At 41.6% G+C, this 17,760-nt stretch overlaps 1 protein-coding gene across 3 annotated transcripts in view; it reads right to left on the reverse strand.

Moving 5' to 3' along the window:
- The window catches only part of SATB2 (SATB homeobox 2), a 204,349-nt gene extending 186,913 nt beyond the window's left edge, over positions 1-17,436 (reverse strand). The window contains exons 1-2 of one of the 3 annotated variants that reach the window (XM_006078174.4): positions 17,355-17,436; positions 12,713-12,940 (exon numbers count right to left, since the gene is read on the reverse strand). In XM_006078174.4, the coding sequence (XP_006078236.3) occupies positions 12,713-12,881 (169 nt within the window). In that variant the 5' untranslated portion in view covers positions 12,882-12,940; positions 17,355-17,436. The other 2 variants (XM_006078179.4, XM_044936957.2) reach the window with 2 other exon arrangements.
- Positions 17,437-17,760: the final 324 nt, after the last annotated feature.

A 17,760-nucleotide genomic window follows, 5' to 3' on the forward strand; every position in this document is an offset into this window, starting at 1 on the left:
ATGTTTTCTTTGGGGAGTTTAACTCACCAAAATTATTAAAAATTGAGATCAAACACTAGTGCAAAGCCCCAAAGGAAATCATACTAGAGTGGAGAGATTTTTATCAAATGAAAACCTGAAAAGGTAAAGTTTTTATAGTGAAAAATAAAAGGCTTTCTCCCTTACAAGAAAAAAATCCTGCTGCCCTATATCTATGTTTAGGGTTCAAATAGCAAAACATATACAGATATTTAATAAGTGTGTAAAGATCGTCACTGTGAAATGAATGCAAATTTCACAAAGCCAAGCTTAAACAGACAGGCAGCCATTACCATCCTTTCCCAACCACTAAAAGCCATTCTCATTCTTGTACCTAACAAATGCCTCCACTGAGATGTAATAGCAACCAGGTCCTTGAAATGGCTAACACTGGGAGGTAAAAAAGAAAAGAACAGGAGGGGAGAGCAAGAAAGTCAAAATCATACTGTGTATTCTGCAGTTCCCTAAGGGGACACTGAGCTCTCTAGATTGCAGTACATAGGATATTATTATTGTGACTGAAATGAAGTTAATAAAACCCAGCATACAGACTGGGGAAACTCAGGTCCCCACTGATGGAATACTTCCCACACAACGTATTTTAAGCATATATGTACCTGTGTAATTTACAGTAGTTACTTAAATAAGAAAAACAAAACAGAAAAAACTAGGATATTGTTTTTCATTTTATGATTCTAAGACATCTTTTTATAATTTACATCATTTCCCAAAGGCAATATTAAATTTGATATTATAAAACCAAAGAGACTATTTCAGCTCCTGAATGTAAATCCACTGAAACTCTTATCCTCATTCTTAATGTTATCCAAAGGATATCACCCAATCATAGGAGGAATGTAATTCCATTTTTAACTATCTTTGAAAAGTGTCACAAAAGCCCAAAGTGATTTGTCTCCTGGAAAAAAAAAAAAGTCATAAACCTCTATCCTAAAGAAAATATATATGTTTCTACCTTTCTTAAAGCACAAAAACCCTGGGAGACCACTGCACTGTTTTAGATTGGGGTTAATCCCAGATATGGAATATCCCAACTTCAAAAAGATTTCATTCTTCCTAGATTCCCTGAGTTCACAAGTTATTTAACTCAAGAACAATTTCTGAGCCACAAAATGAAGCATATTAATGTAGTTTCTCCCTGTCCCTTGAGAGGCCACAATTTTAAAATAGTTCTCATCTCACAGGCTCAAAACAAACTACCAGAAAGACAAGTCAAAGGCTCTGTTTTGAAATCAGCCTTAAAGGAGAAAGGGGCTGTTTTGGAGGTTAATTCAGAGGTGCAGGTTTAGGTGTAGGCTTGTGGGTGCACTCCTCACTTGCCTGCCATACTGACAGAGACTATCTCAGTGCCACCGCTACCCAGATCTGGATAAAGATGACAAAAGAAACTCTGTCTAACAGGTTTCATGAAGATGGCTTCATTTCTTTACTTTGCTAGCAGGAGTAGGATCGACAACCAGATATATTTTCAGAGAGCAAGCCTGTGTTTATTATATACATGAGAGGCTGGTTGTGAGAAAGACGACTTCACTGACTCACATCAAAGGAAGCAAAGAGCTGCATCTCAGAAGCCTTCCTGGCTTGAAAAGAACTGTCTCCCTCTAACTCGCTTTCAAGCTATACATCAATCTTCAATATAATTATGTTTGACAGAATATAAGCTCTCGGCAGTTAACTTGTTTACAATAAATGCTTAGTTTGGGTACACGGACTGTATTTCAGTCTTAGAAATATCAAACGCAAACCTACAACAGTCCCACTATCCGGCTGAGAATTATTTTGCTATAAATCTTTTTACTGGGGGGCTGAGGGAATTACTTTGCAGTTTGTTTTCCACTAACCACTTGGAACAGTGTGAAAAGAAGTACATTTATACTCTGACCCTGGGCTAATTGGAATTCTATACATTTTCACAGGAGAGCGTGCGGTATCAATCCTGAATATGAAGGTCGGCGCCTAGATGGTTTCACCATGGCGGCAAAAAAAACACGTGTGCAGCAAAATGGCTCTCACTAAGGGCACAGCATTCTCCTTCAGTTCTTTCTCCTCCAAGTCTCTTGGGAACTAACAACCATTTGTGACGGCATTGGCAGACTTTCAATAGTAAGCTCCAGTTGAGGGGTGAGGGGTAATAAGTTAGCCGTAAAAATGTGCTGAAGGCTCAAACTCACTATATGAATGGACCTGTAAATAGAGTAAGTCATGCTGAATGTTAACTGGAGATTCACCTGAGAAGAAAAAAGAAAATTAGGATCACCTTGTTCATCGTTATCAAGTGCCTTTACTTGAGTCTTAAATGAGTAATAACTTGCCTTTCAGTGAACAATTTGCTCCTCTTATACCCCCTAAATAACAAAGGATGTTCATTCCTCTAGTACCACATCTTCCAAGCCTACAGGACAAAATCTTATCTGAATGGACCCTGGTGAGCTGAAAGCTGGCAAAGCTTCAGGAGAACCCTGATTTAGCCTCACTCTCTTCCATGAGCTACTTCCAGGCATGCATACTCACTAGCATTCTGAACCCTTTCTCGTTTGCAGATCATGACAAACTGATCATCACAGGGTTTCCTCACTTGTTTCTTAATTTCACAAACACCTTGTTACCAGATTTCTATGATAACTCAACTTTAACATAGTATTAGTATAATATATTAAAGAGATCATTTTAAGAAACCTAATTGAAGTTTACTTTCCAAAATAACTAATACTGGGGAAATGTCGTTCCTTTATTACTTAACAGTGAGATCCCAACTTCTTTCCTTCTAGTCAATGTTATCATTTCAGGCAACACAGAGAATTTTTTAAGTCTTTCAGCTTCTAATAAAGAAGACACGTAAGTGATCTGTAAGTTTCAAGAGTCCTCAAATATATTTTTTTTTTAAAACTTGTCACATGACTTCAGTATGAGAGAAAGAAAGGAAAAATATTTTCACTGAATTATCAACCTCACAGATCTTTTTTGTTAATATCAAAAGCACTAGTTTGCAACATGAACTAATGGAAAATTGTTAAATTCACCTAAAATAATCACTTCTTTTTTTGATTTAAATAAGCCCTTTTAAAACCTTGACTATTTAACTGCTATTTACTTAGGGGAGGGGAGACATGGAGAAGGTGACTGATGAAAAAAAAACAGGTTTTTTTTTTTTTTTTATTGTACAACAAAAATTCCCTCCAAGGCAAAAAGACATTATGCCAAGTTCCACCCAGAATTAATGTTTAGGTTTAAATTATAAAGCCCAGAAAAAATGGAACCACTAATAGACCCTTAAAGCTCGTGGCATTCGTCAATGATGTTAGGTTATGTAAATGTTAAAACTGAAAAACCTTTTGCTGACAAAAGTATTTTAATGAAAGCTCTATTAACTAGACTCTCTAAACTGAAATTTTTTAAAAAAGAAAAAAAAAAGAAGCTTTTTGAGCTGTATGACATAAATTCCAGTCTGAAAGGGATTATGCTTTGGACAGTTCTGGGATTATGAGACCTCCACCAGGAAGGGTTTACTGCCTATCTTATTCCTTTCATTTTGTTACTCTCAGAAAGGTTTTTAAAGATCGAACCCAAGAAAACTCTTAGCTACAAACCAAAGAAATAGTCTCCTCTAACTCTGTCAACTGAGTCTAACCTTGGGCTCCAGCTGCTCTGATGGCCAACCTCATTTGTGGGTTTAGTATCCACACAACGACAGGGGTTAACTCCCCTGTTTGGGCTAACTCCACTGTCATCACCCAAGTTTCCAAGCACACGCAATTCTATGAACAGAGTAAGAAATACAGCCTACAGTGAAAGAACAGTAGCCACCGATTTCAGCGGCTGCCAGTCAGCTCATTCCAAGTTGCTGAAAGCGCTGCCCTGGGGAATGAGGGCTCAGCAGTGTGAAGGATTATCGATTCAATGGTTCCCAAGATTGCAGACAGCAGCCAAAGCCTATGCATCTCAGAGGACAGTCTATATCACCTATGTGAATGTCAGGTGATATGTCTGTGTGGAAACTTGGGGTCCCCCCACAATGCCACGTATGCCAAGAAAAAATAAGGGTGTTCATTAGTCAACTCTCTCCCCCCATCTTGGCTGTTCTTCCATTAGCCAGAGGAGGAAGAACAGCAGGCCCAGGGACCACACCTAACCCTTACTTTGCAGGGCTTTGTAACAAGAGAAACATTCATTACTGTTTACTTCCATTTACACAGGTGAAAAAGAGAGAGGGAGAGAGAAAGAGAGAAGGCAGTTACTCCTGCAGGTAGAATATAAGAAATTGTGATTCCCCATCTTCAACTGTATATGAAGACAAACCAATGAGCACTTTCCATGTCTCCTGAGCAACTACACCCAGGAGCTCCTCTCGAAACTTCCCAGGGCTTAGTGAGAACCAAACAGTCTCTCCCCAAAACAGAATTTAGCTAGTAAACACAGCAAAGTAAGTGAAAAAGCACTTCAGTTTTTCTGCATCTTCTCCAAGACTAAAAATTGGTACATTGTGTGACAGGTCCACCTCATTTTTCTTAATGATGTTTTTATTATTCTTTCACTCAATTAAAGCAGAAATGGATATTGCATCTTCTGACTGTATAATTGTTATTGTAATCTGTTTTCGATCACTGCTTGGGAAATGGGTCCAAAACAACATAAACTCTCCACTGCCTCAGAAGGCAAGTCATTTTCTTTTACTACGACACTTAAAGAGACATTTATCATGCTGCTCTGTTAGCATCTTTGGGTTATGAATAAAGAAAGTTCTTGTTCTGTTAACCAAAAATAATAATAATAATATTTTGAAAACATTGCTATTTTAAGAGTTTTGATATCAATGTATTTTCCTAGTAAGCTATCAGTTTTTCCTTTTCTTATATGCATATATAAATAACTGGAACAAGCACAATAAAAATAAACAATTTTAATATGGGGAATAATCAGGAAATTTGAAAATCAATCTTATCCAGTTATGAAAGAACAGATACAGTTGCTTTCTAGCCAAATTGTTTTTAAGAAGTAAAAAATATTTTTAAAAGAAATAAGAAGATATCTGTGCTTAATATTATGAAATTAAAATTGTTTCTATGAAAGATGCAAATCACCTCTGTCAGATCTTAGTGCTCTGAAAAACAATTTCTCTAACCAGAGTCTCTATTAATTTTGTTCATATCTGTGCAAGTCTTCAATAAAACAAAGAAAGTCACTGAGCTACTGTGCACATTTCAATAACCATGCAACCATCAGTAAGCACCAAAAAGTTACTCTGGTGTGAAATGCACCCCTTTTCATATACAGTAGCTTGCAGCATTTCTCCTTAACTTTTTAAAAATCTTTTTTGTTATGTTATGCTATAGTTTAACAGCCCACTGTGCTAAGACCGGACTTCATTCCAGTGATAAGGCAACTAGTTAAGGGTAGAAACTAATCTGTCTTACGTACTAGCAAGTAGTAATAATACTGAGAGCAATCAAAATTGAACTATACATCCCCCAGACAGTTTTATTATCCTAATGTGTCCTAAACACATATAAAGAATATTTCTAGTACAATATAGAAAGTGAAGTGAAGTCACTCAGTTGTGTCCGACTCTTTGCGACCCCATGGACTGTAGTACAATATAAGACTCTTATAATTTGCTCACAACTTTATTGCAAAGTTCAAATTCTGGAAATTTCTATTAAGGATTTTTTTTTCCATTTTAAGCATTTGTCAACTAATAACTATCATATTCACTAGCTTACTTTTAATATTTTTAAAGATATACACATCAATTAAGAATGGAAAAATATAACCAAAAACCTAATCATCATAATTATACATCTACAGCACATTTACTCCATATTAGGTCATTTTTAGCTGGTTAATTAAAAATCTGAAATAATTAAAAACTCTGCAAATGAGAAGCAAAAGACAAGTTGCAGAAACAATTTCTGATGTAGCCTTTCACTGCCTCTTAGTTATACTGATTTCACCACAATTTTTAAATCATTTGCTATCAAACAACAAAATAACTGTGTCAATTGAAAACAAAAAAAAAAATTATATGTATAGATGGACTCCCATGACTTTGAAAACTCCATCACAGATCATTTTTACATAAATACTTTGTAACATAAAGTCCTTGTGGGGCTTGTTTCATGTAAAAGAAGAAAATAAATATTTGGTTGATCACTGAATTCAGAAATATAGAAAATAACACACTATAGAAGCCACATCTATACTTTTTTGGAAATGTGTGAGTCCTTAACTGGCTTTTGTTTTAACTCAAACTTCAATTCCACTCAGGGCGGTCTACTTTGACTTTGAAGCATCTATCACATTACCCGTAAGTAGTAGGATAATGAATCCTTTGTATATAAAAATCCATTTTTAACACATAGACATTTCCAAACCTCTACTGCACTTTAAAATAAAAGGAATCCATGGCTCTCCATATTGACATCCTAAATTAATGCTGGAGAGCAGTGGTGATTGGAAGTGAGAAAGCTCCAATACAATCAAAGTCAGCAGAAGGAAATCATTCATTTTTAAGTCATTATAAAGAAAACAAAAGGCAAACTCTCTTCTTCATTTTTGAGCTAAACATAAAGGTCTCCTACTTGAAACCATTTTCAGTTCTTTCCCTCTTTCTTTTCTTTTCTCTCTTTCTCTCTCCCCACCCTCCTTCCTTTCTTTCTTTCCTTTTTTCCAAAAAATAATGAGTTAAATGTATGGGTTAGAGCCAACATTTCACTGCTGTTCTTATTCTTGGGGAGTTGGGGGGGAGGGGAGGGGGAACTTGCTGCCAAAGCTTCAGAAAAGAGAGTTTGGGCTGCTAATTTTCCGTTCACAAAATCTAAATTCCCGTTATGCATCTCACACAACTCATGAAATAATATGAAACAGTATTATATCACTGCAAATTGAGACATTTTTTATCAAAATAAAGAGTGATGATGCCAACATTTCATTTGTCATTTACCACTTGTCACTTTTCACTGACAAACTGTTACACATACAACTTTTGTCAAATGCTCCATCCTTAAATATGTTTCAAAATGCCATTGTATCTCAGCATTCATGTAAGGAAGATAGTAAAACTACTATGTGACCACATATTAGTTATGCAAGTTTTTTAAAAAGCCTACTTATTAGATAAAAGTATAAATAACTTTTTATTTATTTACATGCTATGTAAGATAAAGTTTGGCTTCCTGAAATAAAGCAAACTACGTACATACTTTTTGCACATATACTTATGGCTGAGTCCCTTCACTGTTCACCTGAAACTATCACAACATTGTTAATCGGCTACACTCCAATACAAAATAACAAGTTAAATAAAAAAACTATGTACATATTTTTTTTGCACCTAATATGAGATTACTAGTTATAAGAAACTTTTTTAATGATGAGAAATTGTCATTTTTATCTCAATAGAAACTTAAAAACCCTTAAAACACCAAAGAAAATAATTTGAAATTCATCTAACTCTGTCAATTTGTGTTTTTTTATATATCATATTAACTGTCTCTGCACTAAATCATAAAAAAGAAAAAAAAAAGAGTTTTAAATTATCAAAGTAGTACCACCAAGTTTGACTGCTTACCAGATTTGCCTTGTCAGATATACCAAATAATTACTATGTCTTTCCTGGAATAAAACTGATTTCCACATTTTAAAAATAACTCAAAATTAATTTTCTTAGATGTTTAATAAATTATAATTAGTCTGTTTCCTTCCCTACAGATAGGTAGGCAAAATATATACATACATTCACACAAGGGGAGAAGAATTAACACAGGATATGTAGTATGTACAGACTGATACTCAGTCACAACCCCCTGGAGAAAGAGGATATTACCTATTGTCCGCAGGGGTTAAAAAACAGATGCCTTAAGGGATATCTATGTAGTTTCAATACACACACATACACATATTTCGTTCAGATGATCTTGAATATATAATGGTCAGTGGGTTCCTACTAATGGAATATAAGGCTTCCAAAACTATTCGAAACATCAAATTATGCTCAGGACTTTGAGGGGCGGATACCCTATGTTCTGTTTAATGTGTATGTTTCATTGCATATATTTTTTTTTAACCAAGTATATCTTTATTTTAATAACAGCCCAAGGACAGAAAACACTTTAGAGAGGGCTATTTTTCTACCTCAGCAAAACTACAGAGGACACACAAGACTGTTGGATGACCCCAAAGCCTAAGTTCATTCTATTTAGAAGAACTTAAACCCTTAAAAAAAAAAAAAAAAAAAAAAGAATAGAAGAGGGAAATACAATCTTTTCACTTTTAAAGTAATAACATGAGTCTTCCCCACAAGCATAATGGTGTTGTACATCCTTAGTTACAAAGAATTTAATGAGTTTTTCCATTTTGCCTATGTTGACAATCTGTTTCAAATTTCTAAGTATTTTATACATGTCTATAAGTCGGTATCTATACTCTTTCATATCTGCACTCCTTTCAAAATGTAAAATGTCTCTCTATAAGTGCTCCTTGGTGGCTACACCTGACTTGAAGTGCATTTCTTTTAATCGAAAAGGAAATGTTCCACATGCAGATAATTAACACTGTAGACAGTGTTCAGCTCTAAAGGAGGCCCTGCCCCACAATCATGATCACATTTGCTTCCCAATTTGAGTACATCAGCATGTATTGCATAATGATATTTTTCCCCTTCCAACAAGACAGTTGTGTTCTTAAAAGGGCTGACCGGTAGCAAGAAGAAAAGGTCTACTTGGGGTCCAAGAGTTATAACTTCAATAGACAATTCTTCACCAAAATTAAATGGTTGTTTTAAAAACTAACTTTTCCCCCCAAAAGCTAATTTTTTTTCAAAAAAAAAAGCAAGATATTCCTAGTGTTTAAACATTTTCCCTTGAACTCTAGAACATTTAACACCAAAACAAAACAAAACAAAAAAATCATCAAAATTCAAAGGAAAATGGAAAATATCAAAAAGATTTCTGATGTTTAATGCCTCCTATCAGCAAATACACCATCTGGTATACTCTAGCGCTGTTCATTCAGTTTAAATAAAGCTGTCTGAAAGTTCTTCTTTAAGCCAAACATTAAAAAATGAAAATGCTTGTGTTAACAATGAATGAAGCACAGTAATTTATTGCTATTAAGGCACAACTGGCCAGCGCCTTTCAGCAGTCCAGGAGGAAAGCAGAATGCCTTGCTTCCTCGGGAAACTTGATTGGCATCACTTTCATTTTATGCTGTAGGTTTCATGGCTGAAGCATTGCATACAGCTGAACATTTTAGGTACTTGTGCTAATGGTGGTAAAGGATCATCTGATTCTTATATTCATCATCTTTAATAATCTTTTCTTTTTCTAAGTCTTCAAATAGATCTGTAAGTTTTAATCAACAATATCACAAATATAAATTTCCCCACCATTAATCACCCTTTTTCAAAATCCTTATGGAGTGAATTACAAGCTGAGAGGGGACGCCAATTCTAGTAAGTGAATGTTACCCAGCAGGGATATAAAGCTGTCAACACCGTGGTGCTCTTGCTTGCTCTAAACTCTCTCCCAGCCTTCATATGTTTTTTAAAGAGATATTAGCCTTTTTTTTTCCTAAGGACCTTCTATAAAAGCTGACTGTCATATATATCTGAGCACTTATATTTTATTACATACACGCTTTAAAACATACTGCTTGGATAAGAGCAAATACAGCCTAGAAAGTGTTAGAAATACAAAGCAAAATTGATCTACTTTCTTATAGTCTTCTAAAGCTAACCACACTGTAAACAACACACTTCTAAGTCCCCCTATTAAAACAGAATCCTGTGATAGTCTTTCTACCACCTCATCCAGTCAAATCCAGACACTAAAATAATCTCTCTTTTGAAAAAAAAAAATTTAGTTCTCATCAAAAAATACAGCGAACTCTCTCTCCCTCTAGAAAAGTAGTGACAGCAACAGAATTTATTATGGCAACCAATGCATTCAGAAACATTTATTTACCTATTTATCAGAAGCAGTAAGATAAACTGCCATTTTATTGAGTAGCCAATTAACTTAATGATTTCCCCTATTTTTAGGGGGAGACTAAGAAAGAGAATCACTAAAGATTAACTAACACATCTTCCCAAATTTTGAGCTCTGTTTTATTATTATTATTGTTATTTATTATTACAGCCATCTTTACAACATTGACAAGACTGCAGTATATCTGAAAATGGTAATAAATGATGCAGAGCTATAAATACTTTTGTAGTTGTCTAGGGTTATTATATTGCTTCATAAAGAATATTTAAACAAGAAGAGGTAGGATAATAGAAATATAATCTACTTTATATATACTCTATGTTCCCCCCCAATCATTTCAATTATAAAAGAACCACTAAATAGAAATATTATCTTAAATATTTTTAAAATTTAGAATGTGCATTTTTAAAAACACTTTGCTTTTCTCCAATCTATATACATGATTAAAAGTTATAATGAAGTAAAATTATGTATCTCAATGTACTTTTGGAAACTATCCATATATAAACTTAAACCCTCAAAATAATCATTAACATTCAATAAGAAAACTTTGCACTATTGAAATGTTATGTTCTAAGTTGTTATATTTTAAAACTTCCTAAATGAAAATTTTTCCAATCTATTATGTTCTACAGAGTAAAATCTTTAAAAATCCACTCTATGTAAACTATTTTATCCACTTTACTATTACATATCATAAATGGTACTTATTGAGACAAAATAATGTCATTTTTATTTTCAATTTGGGAAGCAGCAGAGATCTTTGATATTACTAAATTAAGTTAAAGCTCAGAAAAAGTGACTAAACCAGCTTATTGAAACAAATTTATTACTTCTCACCAAGGCTTCATATTTGTCTGTATCAAATTTGTAGTAAGTGGTCAAATGTGAATTATCACCTACAAAAAAATGAAAAGTAACTGCTATTTTACACTGAAGGTATCCCTGGTCAACAAAATCAAGTAGTTTCTTTTACAGTTCAGTAAGATATAGGAAGGAAAGAAAAACTTGCTTTAGGAAAGTACAATTGTTAATCATTACATTCTAAAATGTTTAGAGACTTCTTTCAATTTAGGGAGTTTAGAAAGAAACCAAAATTTCAGCCCAGGCTTTTTGGGTTTTTTTCCCTTATGCATAAGGCCACTTTGAGAACACATCCTCTCCAAGGATTTCCAAAAGCTTTTCAACCCAACATCACTAGCACTTATCATGTCATCTCACCTTTGGTCCCACCATGTTCACTATATATTTTTCTTTCTTGTATGCATATAGTAAAAAATGGTATCAAAAGTCGGAAGTTATTCTTTCAGTCTCAAGACAGCACATTAATAAACACTATTTCTAAAAAGTGGGTCACAAAACTACGAAGTTTTCTTTTGCTTCAAGTCCCTAAAATGAAAGATACATAAGCCCACAATCTATAGCCAAATAATTTTATTAAAGCTTTAAAAATTTAGCAAATGAGTACTTTGCAAGGGAGATGATTAATATAAGGAACTAAGGCAAACCATCCTGAATGCCTACAATGAAGAAATAGTAATAATAAAATAAGTAAAACCAAAAGCCTGTTCTTTTATAAATTGTCCATTGTCTGTTTATAAAATTTCTTTAAAAGGGACTGGATATTTCGATTTAAGTCTTTACTTGGAAATACACGCAATGGCTATTTAGAGCAGGAGAACTTATCACTAACTTTCCCTAGGGTTTTGTTTCATTTCAGGCAGGCTAATGAAAGAGTAACATTAAATAGGCTAATACTGAAAATATTAGGGGGGGAAAAACTTTTAGAAGCAAAAAATTTTTAATTAGTAATTTATGTCAAACACACAAAAAAACTGCATGCCATGTAGAACTGTGTATTTACATGTATAAAACAACTAAGGAAATGTCCTATAAACCCCAAAATATTTTAATAGTGTTTAAATTTCTTTCATATCTTTACTTCATAAAATTACTTCCCCTAGCCACTTTAAAAGAAAGTGGTTGTTTAAGTAGTAAACACTGCAAAAGATTTTAAGTAATATTAAGTTCTTGGAAAGAAAAACAGCATGTAGCCAATAAGATCACTATACCATTTTTACCTGTTGTACTATATAATTCCGTAACAAAGTTACAAATGCATATAACTTTATTTTTTTAAAACGGTAGCATTAAAGTCTCTAAGGGCCTGACAGATTCTCAGGGATTCTTTATTTCCCACTTGAAATAAAGTGGCTGGAAATACTCCCTGTTGTTAATCATTTGTCTCAAAGTACTGTCCTAACTAATAAAGTAACAACACCCTTGCTCCTGGTCTAACCTGAGCATTCAAGATTAGTCCATAAAAGCGATCGCACCTAAACTCCATCCCTACAACAGACACTCTTGAGGCAAAGCAAAAGAGTTAGATCACTAAAAAGCTCTCTAGGAAAATCTAGAAACAGTTAGCTGGCTGTGACATAAACCTGCCAACACCTCAGCACATAGTGGCAAAGTGCCCAAAAAATGCCACCCTCCGGGTAAACCACTTTCTTGTTTTAACTCGAGATGAAGCTACCAGTTGCAGAAGAGAGGCGACGGGGGCATTATTTGGCAACCTGGAACTCACTTCCTGTAACCCTACACCGCGACAGCGCCTAATCAACCTGAACCCTGACACCCGGGCCTTGATCGCCCCGGCCGCGGGCTGCGCGCGCCTCCCCGCTCCGGGCTGTTACCTCCCACGGCCTTGGCCACGGCGCCGTTGGGCCTCCCGCGGGCTCCCATGGGGCTGCCGTTCTGCTCCAGCCGGGCCACCTTCGCCGAGGGAGGACCCTTGACGTCGGGACTGCCGCTCCGCCGGTCGGGGCTGTCCCGCAGACACGGGCTCTCGCTCCGCCGCTCCATGCTGCTCCGACTTGGAGACAAAGTTCCCACCGGCAGGTCGCAATAAAACGCGCAGGGACCTAAGGAGGGGGCGGGGGGGAAAGGGGAGGGAAAGAAAAAAAAAAGAGGGAAAACCGCTCACACACGTGATAGACGTTTAGGCCAGTGGGGCAGCGCGCCGCACCAAAGCCACCCAAACTTCCTCCCACGCTGCCCTAGGGGCCCGAACCTCGGTTGGCCGGGGAAACCGGACCCAACCTGACACTGGGTGGCCCACAGCAAACCCAGAACTTGGGTTGCCGCGACCCTGCTGCTCCCCAGAAGTTAGCTCTCGGTCACGAAGTCCAGCCCCTCGCCCAGGGGCGCCCAGAAGTGATCCATTCATTGGGACAGGGTTGGCATGACCCGTTCTCGGGTGCGACGGCCTTGCTGTCGGAGGGAGGAGGGGTCAGGGTTGCGGAAGAAATGAACTTCATAAAAAGACATCGCACGCACTCAAGGAGGGGTTGGGGTGCACACAAGTCCATAAGAAAACAAATTAATCACACGATGAAGGCGCTCTGAATCGCCCGGCAGTAGGCAAAGGCCTGGCAAAAAGACCCTTGAATCCCTGCTGTTTATCTTTCCCGAGCATGTCTTGGGACACACACACACACTTTGCACAAAATCAACCCTAATTCCACATTAATAAGCATTCCAAAACACTTGGAGATATTGATCAAAGTAATCTTCTGAATAACCTTCACCTCAAGGGCGGGGGCTACAGTCATTATTATTTTGGAACGTTATCTTCATCCGATCCTGAGTTTTGTTTTCAAAAGCTCTTCAGGATAAAATACAAAATCAAAAAGCAGTTGAATTATTAGGTGCGGGAGGGAGCAGCCTTCATCAACCCCAATTTTTAAATCTCCCAAAGTTTTCTTCTGGGTCGCTTGGCTGGCACCGCGCTCCTCACAGAGCCCGCAGATCTCCGCACCCCTGGATTTTTGAGAGGGTGGAGACGCAGAAGGAAACACCTGATGAAAAGGCACTCACATTGTCACTGACATCCCGGAGAAGCTGGAACCCGGCGCAACAAAGTGCGCTGGGAATCCTCGCGGGCGCTCAGGTTGTGGGAGAAGCCGCGTCGCCACGGCTCGAGGAGACAAGGTGGGGGTGGCGAAGGGGAGGTGAGAGGAGGGATGCGAGAGATGCGGAGGCTGAGCTCGAGGGCTGAGGGCGAAGGCTGCGCCCGCACTCCCTCCGCTGCGCTGTCCGAGAGAGCGAGAGCCGCGGGGAGGGAACCTAGCCGGACCCGGGGCTTCCCCGGACTCCCGAGCTTGGCGCGGGCGCCTTCGCCCTGAGTACTTACTGCTCACAGTCTGTCTGTAACTTGGCTGGCTGGGGCTCTGTCCATGGAGCAAAAGTAGAGAATCCAGGGTGGAAAGTTTCTGGTGATATGCTTTGCAGTGTTCTCCTAGTCTTCCTTTCTCTTTACTCTTTTCCCTTTCCTCTTTCCCAGGTCCAAACGTTTAAGGTCCTGGGTCAGGGTGTCTTCTTAGTGCGGCGATGATGGTTGTTATGATGATGATGATGATGGGGGGGTTGGGTGGGGGGAAGAGGGAGGAGGAGTAGAGGGAAAGGAGGGCTCCTCTAAAGGGGCACCCGAGCGAGCGCGGGAGGAGGCGACGGAGGAGGGGAGAAGAGAGAAGGAGGCTGAAAAAGCCTTTTCACACCTTCGGGAAGGAGACCCTTTCTGGAAAGAAAGGGCTGAGAACTGGGAGGCGGCGGAGGCGGGTCGGGGCTGCAGCTTCGCGGGGCCGCTAGCTCGCGAGGAGGCGCGGCCGAAGAAGCCGTAGGGCCGGTGCCACTGAGAATCGAGAAGGCGCAGGGACCTGGGACCGCGCGCGGGAGCAAAAGCGGCGGCGGCCGCAGCTGTCACCTCCAGCCTCTCCCCTCTCGGCCGGCGCCGCCGCCAGCAGCCGGAGCCGGACTCACTGACGAGCCGCAGAGGGAGACACAGTGAGAGGGAGATGATTATTAGTTGCGTTGAGTCATCAGGCAAAGTGAGTCCTTTTGGGTTGTCCTCGGTTTCCGATTTCTCCCCCTCCCCCTTTCCGTCCCCAGATCTAGCGCCTTCAAAATAATAATTTGGGGTGGGGGTAGGGGAAGTCTCTGGGTTATTTCGGGATGGGAGTTGGGGGGGAGAGATCTAAACCCGAGCCAGACTGGTCCAACGCATTGAAGGAGAGTGGGGGGCGGGGAGGAGGGCCGGGGAGGTTGCGGGGGGAGGGGGGCCCCGCCTGGCAGGAAATTAAACATCAATCAATCAATCGCTGTGAGCCAGGCGACCCAACAGCAGCGGGGCTGCAGAGGAGGCAGAGGGACTGAAGAGGGGAGGGCGGAGAGCTGGGAGGAGGGAGAAGAAGGAAGAGAGAGAGAGTCGGCGGTGGGAGAGTCGTGTGGCGAGGACCGCGCGCGCGCGCGCGAGGCGGCGGAGGACCGATGGCAGGGAACCGAGTGCCGCGCGAGGCGGTGGCCGCGGATGGTGGGTGGGTGCGCCCGAGTGAAGGCGGGCGCTGCGGCCCGGGGTCTCTTCCTCCTCCTCCTCGTGGCGGGTCCAGGGCGCGGCCGCCTCGCCCAGCCCAGAGGCGCACTAGTCCCGGCGCGGAGGCTGCGGCGGCGACGAGACTGGCACTGGTTGCCTGGTCTCCCGGCGAAGGCACAGACCCACGCGCAGGAGGCAACCGCGGCTGCCTCGGCTCCGGGTTCTACTAACTACGCGGAGTACTTTCGACTTTGGAGATAGGAGGGCTATCGCCTCCCCCACCCACCGCCTCCGCCCACCACCCACCGCCTCCGCCCCTCCGAACAACTTTTCCCGGTGCCTGGGAGCTCCCCCTCCGCGCGGAGCCAGCCGTCCGGGCCCGCCGCGCCGCCGCACGCGCGGGGAAGGCCGCCTCTCGCTCAGGGCTGGCACGGCCGTGGGTCCAGAACAATAGCCCGGGTGTCCCGAATGGCAGGCGCACCGGCACTGCCCGCCGGGCTGCGGGTGGCACAGGGAAGAGGGCTGCAGGGGGTGCGCGGGGCAGGGGTCATCCCTGGATGACGTCCCTGGACTGCTCGCAGCGCCGGCGACATTTCGAGCAGCGCAGCCCGGGCCGCCTGCAGGCCGTGACGCGGTGGCAGCGAGGGCGGTGGGGCTGCCAGTCTTCTGGCTGCTGGGCTGGGACTCCTGGGACCCCAAGCCGCTCGGGCCCTAGGCTGTGAGCGCAGCCCTAGAGCTGTGCGGCGAGGACCTGGCCTCCCCACCCCGGCGGAGGCCGTGAGGGGGCGTCCCCAGCAGGTCTCGCGAAAGCGTAACTGAGCCAGAAACTTTTGCGGACTCCCGCGGCCGCAGTCGCCCGTAGCCCGGCTCTGGCCGCGGTGTTCATTTAAGGTGGCGCCGACACTAGCTGAGCAGGCCGGTGTCTGGCCGCGCTTTTGTCCCTAAGATCACTCTTGGACGCGGAACCTCCTTAAAGAAAGCACGTGGGCAGAAGCCGCGGCCCCCGCGAGACACTGGGGGCTCCGGCTTACACTCGCGGTCCCGACCTGCGGCGGGAAAATGTGGACGCGTCCCCTCCCGTCTTGAGGCCAGTGAAGCCTCCTGAGGTGGCGGTGCCTCTTGTCCTCCCGCACACCTTGGTTCTCCTTCCTAACCCCGGGGACCCCAAGACCTCCCCCCACATCTCGTCGCCTGAGTCACCGGTCCCCCTTAAGAAGCGCTGACTCTACGGCGGCGCCAGAGGGCCAAACTATTTGCGTTTTCGGGAAACGCGCTCGGGGGGCTGTTAATGGAAATTTTGGTCTGGTGTACCCGCAGCGGGAAGCCGCTTCAACCTGGGGTACCCAGGGCCAGGTCGCCGTCCACTCGCCTCACCCAACCGGCGCGCGGTATGCACCCAGCCTCCCCTCAAAAACAGGGAACGGGAAGGTGGGAGAGACTGGAAAAGAAAGGGTCCCAGAAGTGAAACCTGCCCCCGGCCTAAGTCTCAGAGCCCAGAATCCAGAGGACCCCGCACCCAGTCGCCGCCCACCGAGTTCCAAAGGAGCCCGAGGCGACCCCGGAGGCGGTCGGAGCCGGGCGAAGAAAGGAAGCGAGATGGATAGTAAACCTTTGGGGGGCCACCGGGAGTTTTAGGCTGCGTTTTCTTTTCCTGGTTTCCTACTGCCTCCAAACCTCATCCCCCTCCCACCTCCCTAAAAGAAAGGGTTCGAGAAAACGCACAGTTCGGAACAAAGTGCTCAAGCAAACCAACTCGTGGTGGTAGGTTTGGGGCTACAAAGAAACAAAACTGTAAGTTCGATCGACAAACTTTTTTTAAAATCTGTACTATCAAGTCAGAATGGGAAGGGGGTGTTGCAAAAACCAGCTACTACCACTGTCAAAGTTTAAGCCCGTTTTCAAAATGGGGAAAGGCGCATTTCTTATTAATACCTTAACAACGATAATAATGCTGTTTCTTTCCTTACCTTGGTGTTGAACTGCAGAATCCTCCTCCGGATCAATGTCCAAGAACTTAGAAGAATTGGTGATATTAGGACTTCAGTACTTCTGGAAAAAAATGCAAATCGTTTAGCCAGGATCTTTCCTGTCTGATTCGTCACTATTATTATATCTGATGATGCGAATGGTTGGAGCGATTCAATCTTAAGTCATTAATGAGCTATTTTATAAACACTACTGTCCGAAGATCTTCATTTACATTTTGCGAAGGATCTCTTCGCACAGGCTTATGTCAACAGCATGATTATGGGGACTTCAGTTACACTCTTAGAACAACACAGCTGTATTGTTAATCGGTTAATATTTTATAAAGTGTAAATATTTTATTATGTTTTTAAAGGAACTATTGATTCTAAATTATTAAACCCCTGA

Source organism: Bubalus bubalis, chromosome 2 (assembly GCF_019923935.1).
Source record: "Bubalus bubalis isolate 160015118507 breed Murrah chromosome 2, NDDB_SH_1, whole genome shotgun sequence".
NCBI classification, from domain to species: Eukaryota; Metazoa; Chordata; class Mammalia; order Artiodactyla; family Bovidae; genus Bubalus; species Bubalus bubalis.